At 31.8% G+C, this 11,703-nt stretch overlaps 5 protein-coding genes across 5 annotated transcripts, besides 1 other annotated feature; 4 read left to right on the forward strand and 1 right to left on the reverse strand.

Annotated features, from left to right (window-relative positions):
* Positions 1-99: 99 nt before the first annotated feature.
* Positions 100-957, forward strand: TVAGG3_0314580 (uncharacterized protein; the record flags this gene model as incomplete). Its single annotated transcript, XM_001304164.1, has 1 exon — positions 135-944. The coding sequence occupies one exon, from the start codon at positions 135-137 to the stop codon at positions 942-944; it is 810 nt and encodes a 269-aa protein (XP_001304165.1).
* An 818-nt stretch (positions 958-1,775) lies between these two features.
* Positions 1,776-3,716, reverse strand: TVAGG3_0314590 (uncharacterized protein; the record flags this gene model as incomplete). Its single annotated transcript, XM_001304163.1, has 1 exon — positions 1,812-3,674. The coding sequence occupies one exon, from the start codon at positions 3,672-3,674 to the stop codon at positions 1,812-1,814; it is 1,863 nt and encodes a 620-aa protein (XP_001304164.1).
* A 105-nt stretch (positions 3,717-3,821) lies between these two features.
* TVAGG3_0314600 (disulfide-isomerase A6 family) lies at positions 3,822-4,805 on the forward strand (the record flags this gene model as incomplete). The annotated part of the gene is made up of 1 exon (XM_001304162.1): positions 3,822-4,805. One exon carries the CDS (start codon positions 3,822-3,824, stop codon positions 4,803-4,805), a length of 984 nt encoding a protein of 327 aa, XP_001304163.1.
* A 622-nt stretch (positions 4,806-5,427) lies between these two features.
* Positions 5,428-6,471: a mobile genetic element.
* Positions 6,472-6,716: 245 nt separating this feature from the next.
* TVAGG3_0314620 (amino acid transmembrane transporter protein) lies at positions 6,717-8,062 on the forward strand (the record flags this gene model as incomplete). Its single annotated transcript, XM_001304161.2, has 1 exon — positions 6,738-8,006. One exon carries the CDS (start codon positions 6,738-6,740, stop codon positions 8,004-8,006), a length of 1,269 nt encoding a protein of 422 aa, XP_001304162.2.
* A 137-nt stretch (positions 8,063-8,199) lies between these two features.
* TVAGG3_0314630 (uncharacterized protein) lies at positions 8,200-11,601 on the forward strand (the record flags this gene model as incomplete). Its single annotated transcript, XM_001304160.2, has 1 exon — positions 8,386-11,601. One exon carries the CDS (start codon positions 8,386-8,388, stop codon positions 11,599-11,601), a length of 3,216 nt encoding a protein of 1,071 aa, XP_001304161.1.
* Between the last annotated feature and the right edge of the window lie 102 nt (positions 11,602-11,703).

Genomic DNA, 11,703 nt, shown 5'->3' on the forward strand with positions numbered 1-11,703 from the left:
TGAGAATAGTTAAAATTAGTAAATGTCCATATGTTATATTAAATACTATAATAATGTATATTTATTATTAAATCTTTGTGATGTGATATTTCAACAATCTTTTAGACAAAATTTTGAATTAATCATTTTTGATAATGAGCGAATATCATTATCGCGCAGACGGAGGCTTTGATATGAGGTACTCTTCATCAAAAGCTGCATGCTCTATGGGACTTTGCAACAGTAGAGGCTTTTCTAATTCTTCTTATTCATATTCATGCTCACCATCAATCTCGAGTTCATCATCAAGCGGATATCATTATCGTCAAGATGGCGGTCTTGATATGAGATATTCCTCATCTAAGACTGCATGTGCAAGCGGACTTTGTGATAACAAGGGAAATATGTATTCTTCATCAAATTCGAAATCAGAATCATCTACAAACGTTAAGAGTGAAACAAAACCAGTTGAAGTCAAATCCGAAAAGAATCCATCCGTAGGCCAAAAGTCACCAAAGGAGATTGAACGTTCAGATCTTGGTCGCACAAAGTATGGATCAAAAGAAGATGGAACAAATGCAAGTCATATTATGTCTTTCCGTGTAATTAACGCCATTCTCAGCACACAGCCTGGACGCCCAATGTCTGACGAAAACAAGAAGAATATCGTCAGAGAACTCAATGATAAGGAAAACTTGCGCAACAAGAGTCGTGCAGGCAACATGTATGGTAATAATGGTTATTCTGGTGATGAATACTTCGATCAGCAGATCGAAGATGTAATTAGAGGAAATAAAGATCGTTTAACGAATCAACATTGTGTTGATCGCCTCCAAAGACAATGGGCACGCGTCCAACAGTCTAACATACCAACAAACGTAAAGGAAGCAATCAGGGAAAGCTTTTCAAAGATCCATGATCAAGATGGACATGTCATCATTCGTTCAAATGCTCCTTTAAATTGATTTTGTAATGCTTTAATAAAAATTTATATATATATTTGATAATTGAATTCTTTCTTTTTGTTATTGTTTATTGAATTTCATCAAGCACACAGACATTATTAATGGTTCTATTTAATTGTAAATTTTGTTCTACAACAATGCATTTGAAGGTCAAAAAGTATATGAATTGCCTAGTACACCATACTCACACTAAAATTTAATATCCTTTATATTTGTAGTTCACTATGATTCTTGATTCTATTATCATGATAAGTTGTGAACAACTTTATTAAAACAAGAAATGAGTTGACAACTTTATTAAAACAAGAAAGGAGTTGACAACTTTATTAAAACAAGAAAAGAGTTGACAGCTTTATTAAAACAAGAAAAGAGTTGACAACTTTATTAAAACAAGAAAAGAGTTGACAGCTTTATTAAAACAAGAAAGAAGTTGACAACTTTATTAAAACAAGAAAGGAGTTTTCAACTTTATTAAAACAAGAAAAGAGTTGTCAACTTTATTAAAACAAGAAAGAAGTTGACAACTTTATTAAAACATGAAAGAAGTTGTCAACTTTATTAAAACAAGAAAGGAGTTGACAACTTTATTAAAACAAGAAATGAGTTGACAACTTTATTAAAACAAGAAAGGAGTTTTCAACTTTATTAAAACAAGAAAAGAGTTGTCAACTTTATTAAAACAAGAAAGAAGTTGACAACTTTATTAAAACATGAAAGAAGTTGTCAACTTTATTAAAACAAGAAATGAGTTGACAACTTTATTTACAAACTCTCAAGTAATTAGAAAGGAGTTGAGAACAAATAAGAAAACATATCAAAAAAATTTTTACATTATTTAAGAAAGCTCTAATATATATAATATAGTTTTTATTTAGTATGAAAAGTGCCAATTTTTCTCATTATTTTGTTGAGTTCGTTTTCTAGATCCGAAACAGATTTCTTGGGGCAGTCTATTGAGTCACAAGTTCTGTTTAGTGATGACAAATCACTTCTCAGCATCTCTATATTCTTCTTCATCAAGTTTGCCATTCCTTTCTTGCTAGAAAGTTCTTTTTGTGCGGCATTTATTTGCAAAGAAACTTTTTCTTTTTCTTTTTTGATGTTTTCAACTTCATCAATGGAAACTTGTACTTCTCCTGACTCATCAATCTGTCTCCTCAGTGCCTTCGTCTTCTGCCTGATCTGTGCAATCTCTTTTTCGATGTCTTTGTCGTTCCTCGTAAGTAATTGGTCAACAGATGAGAGAATTGAGTGGAAATCAACTCTTTCTGGACTAATAATTGATTCTGTTACCTCTTGTGGTCTTAGTAATACAGGATCCATCATGAATTCTTGGTTGTTGATGCTGGAAATCACGTCATTAAGGTGTTTTTGTTTTTCAAAAAGTGACAAACTCGGTTCAAACTCCAAAATTTCGTCAATTTCTGTTGGTTGTTGGAGAGGAGGATGCAGGGAGTCTTTAGAAAACCTTTTAGCAAAGGAAGGAGGAAGTTTTTCATGGATAAGATCAATAACTTCTTCAATTTCTGAATTATCAATTTCAGGAAGCTCAATTTTGGGAGAAACAGTGGTTTCGTGGGCTGTTTCTTGTTGTTCATGCATTTGTTGGTCAGGAACTTCAATATCTGTGTTACTTTCCGTTAAAATAAATTTTGTAATTTTTGAATTCAGTTCGCTTAAGTCTTTGCTTCTTATTTCGGTTCTTACGATATCAGGATTAAAATCTGGAATATCAGTATTGAGGTTTAATGACTCTTCGGCACGAGAAATCGAATCTTCGTAAAAAGATACAGTTGGAAGCTGCGAAATCGCGTTTTCCGTCATTTCTACGAAATCCTTTGTGAATATTTCAAGTGGATTGATACTGTCTTGGTCAGAATTCTCAGAAAAATCAATAGAAAGAGGTTGAATTTCGATTTTTCCGGCTTCTCCTGCATCTTCGATTTTCTGTTCAAGCTGCTTGAAGGATTTGGAGATATCCTTGGTATTGGAAGCAGTTTCGGCACAATGATGTAAGAAATTTTTCTGATCTTTGTAAATATTCTTGATTAAGTTTGAAACTCTGCTATTTGATTGTATTTGGGCCTGTATTTGAGAAATAAAACTATCTGTCCTTTGGTGTATTGATTGGTCGATTGTAGCATGGTTTTCGTGATAATTCGGATTTTCATCGAAATTAGGGTATGATTTTAAGTTTATTAGTTGGGATAATTCTTGTTCGTTTGGATCATTTGTAAATTGGTCGATAATAGCTTCAAGTTGATCATTTTTGGCTTTTTCATCAAATAAAGTTCTGTAAAGTGACAATTCTGATTCCAAACGTTGTCTTTCGTTAACTAAATCAATTGTATCGGACTTCAGTTTGTCAAAATCGATAATTTCATATTCATCTGCAATTAAATCAAAAGTTTGTTTAACAGCATCTTGAATTTGGGCAATTTGTGCTTCGTTAAGAGTTTGTGTCTCTATCCCGGCACTTTCTTTTATTCGTTTCTGCATTTTTTCTAATAATTTTTCTAATGCAAAATTTTGTTGTTTTAACGATTGATTTTTTCCTAGTAATTCTGAATATTCATTGTATGTACTTTCCGTTGTTTCGAAAATTAGATTCTTTTTGTCAGTTAAATCCTTGTATGTCGTTTCTTTTGATGAAATTTTGTTTTTGTAACTAGATAATTCGTTAATTTTCATTTGCATCTCTCTTTCATTCTTTTGTATTTCTGTTTTCATTTGCCGGACGCTCTGATTCATAAAATGTCCAAACATTTTTTTGCTTCGAAGAGATTGTCACTTTTTTGGATTTACTTATGACAAATTACATGACAAATTAGGGTTATTTCTCTTTATTATCCCCTGCTTTTCTAATTCATCAAAAAAATGTTTTTTGTTCTTTTTTGTCAATTAGCCTTTCAAGTTGCCAATGTCATAACATTAACACCTGATAATTGGCAGCAGCTTGTAGATAAAAGAGATCCAGAAAGTGTTTGGCTGATTTTTTTCAGAACTAATGGGCATATGGGATCAAAATCAATATTTCCAATATTTGAAAATGCTTCACGTATAGCTGATGGACTATTTAACTTTGGTCTTGTAACAGATGATCCGGATTTCCCTGTTTTAATGCGATATAAAGTTGAAACCGTTCCAACAATCATAATTCTACACAAAACAGGTTACAAGAAATATAAAGGAAAGTATACTGAGAACGATTTACTTAAAGCTGCAGCAAAATTCTTGAAAGATCACACAAAGAAAGCAACCCTTGAATGGATTAACGAACCTCAGGATACAGCAATCTTGTTTACCGATAAATCGTTCATTCCAAGTCTTTGGGTTGGAATTTCTTCTGATTTCAGAAATAAATTACGAATTGGAGTCACAAACTCAACAGAAGTAATGAGAGCTTACGGAGTTACAAAACTACCATCAATTATAATGATGAATTCATCATACAGAACTTTCTACAAAGGAAGGATTTCATTTGGTGCGATTTCTCAGACTTTGACAGATTTCATTCAAGATTCATACGAAGAACCATACGTTTACGATCCTGACTACTTATTCCCCGATGAATATCAAAAGCAAACAGCTAATTTTACAGGCTATATCGCTTTTGCAGTTACAGACGAATTGGAAGCAGATTTCCAGAGAACGAAAGATACAAGAACTCCAAGAAGGTTTAAATTCTTCTACGGAACAGAAAATCTTCCTTATAAATTTATGACGCCAGGAACTTATTGGATTTTGCAGCCAAGCAAAAATAGGATTGCAAAATGCAATAGTGCTAAGGAAATCTTCGATTTTTGCGCTAAAATTGTTGATGGAGAAATGAAATGGCAAGATCTTAATTCTTATTTATAAACTGTTCGTATTATCTTTTCAAATATTGTTTTTATTATTAATTCACTACGATTTGATAAAAAATGATTAGATATTTAGTATCATATATTAAATGTACATCAAATTTGTAAATTGAAATAAAAGATAAATAAAACTCTTGCGTGTTATTATGTTTACAATGTGAAAATAGAAAATAATGAAAGTGTTATCCAATAATCTTTATTATCTAAGGGAATTCAGTAGAAAATATGCCATTGCTTGATATCATTTTGAGACCTATTTATAGTGAAGCAAAAATACTTATATATTAAATCGATAATTCGTTCTCAATTCCAAAAATATCATGCAATTACATATAAGTATTAGAATCTGACGTTCGCTTTAGAATATGATGATTACAATATTGATATAGATGGATAATTCGATAACTTGAACGTTTTCTCCAAATGAATTTGTCATATTGTTTTCGAACCGAACTTTTTTGATAGTTTTATTCAATGATATGTAATATTTACTAGAGATAATCTGATATTGCTTGTATTGTTTTTTAGCCTTTCTCAATTTTTCAATCCAAAAAAGATAAAATCGCGTTTATATGTCCTACATATAATAATATGCATATATCCAACAGAATTTGGTTTAAGGGTGCACACGAGAGGATCATGTAAACTTCAGAATTTAGAACCTTATTTTTAGGCATTATCTTGGCTACTTATTTAGGCTCGAAAAGCAAAAAATATCAAAAAATACAACTTGACTCCATTATGACCCTTTCATGGAGGTAGTTTTTATCCGCTAGTATTTTCCCTTTGAATCTCTTTACAATTCGAAATCAAATTCAAACCTCAGTAGAAGAAAGGAAGAATCGACTTACTACGGTTGTAATACGAATAAATACATATATTTAATTATTTTTCTTTACATAATAATTGTTTGAAGCTCATATTCCATCAAATTTTTAAATAAAAACATTAAAATGTTGAAAATGTTCATATATTTTAATAGGGTTTTGGCACTTTATTGAGGAATTACTACATACATAGTCGAACTGAACTTGATATTTTGAAATTTAAATTATTTATCAAAATTAAAATTTAACTTGAAATTTATAATTATTTAGTCATATTTTGCATAATTCTAAGTAGATTTTGTAAAAAATCAAGAAAGAAAAATTTTAACGTGCTTTATTTTTTTCTTTTTTATAATAATACATATTATTATATAATTAACATATTCATAATGTTTCACCCTTTCAAAAATATAATCCTCCTCCTCTCAAATAAACGTACATACGGGTGGCCTCTTTTTTCAAAAAATTAAAATTTGAAATTTTGGGCTCAAATATTAGAGATTTTTTCAACCTTCAACGATATATGTTGTCTATATCAGACCTCCTTTCTTTTTGATACTTAACATTGTTCCTAATCTTAGCCGTTAAAGGCTGTTCTGAAATAATTATTTTTTTTCGAAAAAATTCGAAAAAAATTCTTAAAATTCAAAAATCCCTTAATTCCTGAGGATTTTGGAAAAAAGTTTTTACATGAACATGTGTATATTATATGAAGTATATTGATAAGGTAAAAATCAAATTTTATTGCATATTCATCGAGAAAATAAACTAACGAATCCCTCAAAATTGAGAGGGTAATCCTCCTCCTCTCAAATAAACGTACATACGGGTGCACCCTTAAAGTGGCCACAATTTTTTGAATGATCACAAATGATTCAAAGATGCTGTATAGTCGAAAGGGTTGTCAATGTCTGGCAGGAACATTTAGTCCTGACTGTCAAATTTATGATGATGAAATTCAAATACTCCGTTTCATTAATATAATGGTTTTATCCATTTTTATAATTTTTAAACGATGAGAACCCTCTCAATTTGTGTGGACTCAATTTTATTTATTTTTTTTTTCTTCGAAAAAAAAAATTCAAGAAGTAGATATTGAAAAGATGACTAGCGATCGAGCTGTGTCGAGTATGAATCTTTTTGACCCATTAGTTGATACTTCATCTAAAATCCCAGACGTAAGTCAGGGCTTTATCCCTACATTCATGACCACCCTGAGTGTTATCACTGGTGTCGAAGTTTTAAGTATAGCAAATTCAATGATATTTACAGGATTCGTCGTTAGCATGTTTTTAATGTTCTTTACAACGGCACTTTCCTATATTTGCACTGTAATTACATTAAATCTCGCCAAACGATATACTTCTGAAAGTATCAATGACCTTGCAACAAAGATTATCGGTAGATGGTTCGGAGATGTCTGTTCCATTTTGGGTTTATGCTTCACTTATAGCTGTTTGACTTCTTACATCTTTTTAGGCTCAGAAACTGTGTTTAACTGGCTAGAACTTGCAGGTCTTAAAAACATCCAAACAGGCTATAAGAGGGTCTTAATAATTCTTGGATATTCCATATTAATTCCAGTATTAACAACAATTCCAAGACAAACTAAACTTCTTGGTTATATCTCAAGTTTTGCTCTCATCATACAGATTATATACTTTTGCAGTATCATTTACGAAGCAATTATTCACTTTCCAAACGGAATTGATCCAACAGTCGAAACATACGTTTTTAATATCAATATTTTCAACGCGTTCGCAATCTATTCACTTTTATTCTCGCTTCCAGCCGTTATTCTTCCAATTGTAAGATCTTATACGCCTGTTATGAAGTCAAGATATCAGGTTATCGGTCTTGCAGTTTTTGTTAGCTACATTGTCGTTGCTGTTCCAGGTGCTATTGTTTACTTGATTTTTGGAGCGAAAACAGATCAAATTGCAATTTCTTCTTTTGATGGCAAAGATGTTGTAATGCAAATAGTCAGAGCATGCTTCTTCATTGTTGTTAACGCCTCTTACGCTGCTATTTCTCAAAATGTCATTCAGGATGTTACATCTTTAATTTATCATGTCGAAAGCCCAGGAGCATTACCAGGCCTCAAGAGATTAATTGTTCTCCTCTGTACAAATATACCCCCGATTTCAATTGCTATACTTCTTCCAGAGATTCGACCAATGTTCGAAATTGGTGGCGCTTTTGGAGGATGTTTGGCCAATTTCTTTATCCCATCAATCCTTGCTTTCTTTGCCCTTCCAAAGAAACTCTCTTATGCAGGAGCCGGTTATATGTTCCTGGCTTTATTCGGTATATTGTGTTGCGCTATTGCTACATACGAAGCTGTTGTCGATGCTTTGCATCCTGGATCATAATTATATAGATATTCATGTTATTTTAATGTTATAAAATATAAATCGTCTTTTTTTCACTTTCTACATAAAGGATTATTTTTATTTCGAAATGTACAACTTACCGATTGTCTCTAAGTGCTTACAATATAAACACAGAATTTTTTTATTTTGATTTTACAAAATTTGGCACTTTTTTCCAACGACGGATCTTTTTGTTGAAGTCCTCGGGGTAGGTAATATAACATACCCCAAAAACAACAATGATTCTGTCTATTATATACAAGCTGCAGTACTTTCTTCCCAAAGTATTCAAAAAACACCCGAATTTAATAAAAATAACGAATCAGCTGTACGTATTCGTCTTAAATTCACATCGAAAAGAGCAGATTCTGACTATCTCATGATGGAATTATTCGAAAAAACGAAAGATTCTACAAAATCTTTAGGAGATATCTGTTTAGATATTACTGATGCATTTTCAGGTTTTCCAATGAATCAGTGGTTTGATTTAGAAACTAAAACAGATGAATATGGATCTCCAAAGATTCATGCAGAGATTGAAATTGCAGAAAATGACGAAGAGGAAGAAGAATATGTTGAAGAAGATACTACAGAATTTGATACACTCGGAAGAGGTTCTATTTCTCATGATTCATCAAGTGATTCAATAAATGAAATTCGTAACTCACGTTTAGAAAGCGGTGATTCGTTCCCTATAATTGAAAACCCTAACAACCAATCAATCGTTACAGGAAATATTAAAATTGCTGATAATCATGAAGATGAATATGAATACCAATATTATTACGTTGAAGAAGAGGATGTAACAGAAGAATCTTCCAGTATTAAACGCATACGCAGACAAACAGATAGTTTAATTGCAAATACATCATATGATTCAAGACAAGAATTTAAGATTACAAGAACAAGAAGGTCAGACTCAGATAAGAACAAAGAACAGAAGAGCAAATACTATACGACCATTTATCGTATGAAACGTGATAAGTCACACGATGTTGTAAGTAAAATTCCTCTTTCTGTCAGCAAATTTGATCCAAAATTCCCTGTTGACACTTCCATCTTTGCCAGTTACAAGATTCATCGTGATGAGAGGCAAGAAGAAAACTTGACCGACCAAGATTTAAAGAAAATGTTCGAACAGATATATATCAATGACTTACAGCCAACAACAATCAACATTGAAGATTACAACCCAGATGAAGATTCTCAAAACAAAACTCTCATTGTTAGGACTTCAATTGAGAAAGAAGAACAAGAAAAAATCGAACGCGAAAGAAAGGAAAAAGAAGAAAAAGAAAGAAAACAAAAGGAGGAAAATGAAAAGGCAGAAAAAGAAAGGAAAGAACGCGAAGCCAAAGAAAAGCAAGAGAAAGAAGAGAAGGAACGAATTGAGCGAGAAAGGAAGGAAAAAGAAGAAAGAGAAAAGGTCGAAAAAGAGAAGAAAGAAAAAGAAGAACGTGAAAGAAAACAAAAGGAAGAAAAAGAGAAGAAAGAAAAAGAAGAACGTGAAAGAAAAGAAAAAGAAGAGAAGGAACGAAAACAAAAGGAAGAAAAAGAGAAGAAAGAAAAAGAAGAACGTGAAAGAAAACAAAAGGAAGAAAAAGAGAAGAAAGAAAAAAAAGAACGTGAAAGAAAAGAAAAAGAAGAAAAAGAAAAGAAAGAAAGGGAAGAAAAAGAAAAGACCGAAAAGGAGAAGAAGGAAAGGGAAGAAAAGGAAAGAATTGAGCGAGAGAGAAAGGAGAAGGAGCGAAAAGAAAAAGAAGAAAAAGAGAAGAGAGAAAAAGAAGAGCGTGAAAGAAAAGAAAGAGAAGAAATGGAGAGAAAACTGAAGGAAGAAAAAGAAAAGGCCGAAAAGGAGAAGAAGGAGAGAGAGGAACAAGAAAGGAAAGAGAAAGAAAGGATTGAAAAAGAGAGAAGAGAAAAAGAACAGAAAGATAAAGAAGAGAAGGAGAGAAAAGAAAAAGAAGAACGCGAGGCTAAAGAAAAAGCTGAAAAAGAACAAAAAGAAAGAGAAAGATTAGAACGTGAAGCCAAAGAAAAGCGTGAGAAAGAAGAGAAAGAGAAAATTGAACGAGAAAGAAAAGAAAAAGAAGAGCGAGAAGCAAGAGAAAAAGCCGAAAAAGAAAAGAGAGAACGTGAAGAAAAGGCGGAACGAGAAAGAAAGGAAAAAGAACAAAAAGAGAAAGAAGAGCGTGAAAAAGCTGAGAAACAAAGAATAGAGCGCGAACAAAAAGAAAAAGAAGCACGTGAAGCCAAAGAAAGGGCAGAAAAAGAAGAACGTGAAAGAAAAGAGAAAGAGCAGAAAGAGAAAGAAAGAATTGAACGCGAGAGAAAAGAAAAAGAAGCTCGTGAAGCAAAGGAGAAAGAAGAAAAAGAAAAGGCAGAGAGGGAAATAAAAGAAAAAGAAGAACGCGAAAGAAAACAAAAGGAAGAAAAAGAGAGGCTAGAGAGAGAAAAGAAAGAACGCGAAGAGAAAGAGAAGATTGAATTAGAAGCTCGCAAAAAAGCTGAACGCGAACAAAAAGAAAGAGAAGAAAAAGAGAAAAGAGAACTCGAAGAAAAGGCACAAAAAGAGAAAGAAGAGCGAGAGCGTATTGAGAGAGAAGAAAAAGAAAAAGCAGAGCAGCAAAGAATAGAGCGCGAAAGAAAAGAAAAAGAACGAATTGAGCAAGAACTCAAAGAAAAAGAAAGACAAGAAAAAGAGAAGAAAGAGCAAGAAGAACGTGAAATTATCGAGAAATTTATGAAAGAAGGTCGTGAAAAAGCAGAAAAAGAAAGACAATCATTAGAAAAATCCGTAAGAAGGAAAGAACAAGAAAGAATTGAAGTTGTAAAAGTTTCCAAAGAAAAGAAATCAAAAACATCAAGAAATATCCAAGTTGAAACAAAAGAAGAACTTCAAAATTCTGCAGAAAATCATCATGAAATGTTACAATTCCAAATCAATACTGACTCAATTTCCGAAATTGAAATGGAAAATCAAAAAGAAGAAAGTGAAAAAGTTGCAAGAATATTAATGGAAATTGAAGAAATAGAGTCATCAACAGAGAGTTCAGCCGCTATGAAAGAGCACAGAATGTCATTGAAAGATATTTCCATGATACCTCAAAGCAAACAAACATCTTCTTCTTCATCAGATCTCAAATCAAAAGAAGTTAAAATTGCTAAAAATGTTTCTTCATCTTCAACAACAAAAGAAAAGAAACAAAAGTCTGTTTCAATAAGATTATCATCCAGAACGAAATCAACAATAAATGTTTCAAAGCAAGTACATCATACATCAACTACAACCATTTCTTCTCACACAGCTCCTTCATCAAGAAATCTTAGTAATGAATTAACTGAAGAAAAAGAAAATTCACCAAAGAAAGAAACTAATTCCGAAAAGAAGGAATCTCCAGTGAAGAAAGAAGATACAGGAAAATCTGAAAGTGATAAAATCGAAGCAATTGCAAGATATAGATATATTTTGCAGAGAAATGCTGATTTGATCAAACAAGTTGAACAATCGAAGACTCCTAATCCAATATTAAGGTTAAGAATGAAAGCTTCTATTGAAGAAATTGATTCAATAATGGAGGAGCTTTCCAAATAATTTTGTATTTTATTATTTATAAATTATTTGTTTTTATTTATCAAAAATATCATAAATTTGTTTTATATATTTAGTGTGTTAGGAAGATACTTAAGAAGAACT

This window comes from Trichomonas vaginalis, chromosome V, assembly GCF_026262505.1.
Source record: "Trichomonas vaginalis G3 chromosome V, whole genome shotgun sequence".
Classification (NCBI taxonomy): domain Eukaryota; phylum Parabasalia; order Trichomonadida; family Trichomonadidae; genus Trichomonas; species Trichomonas vaginalis.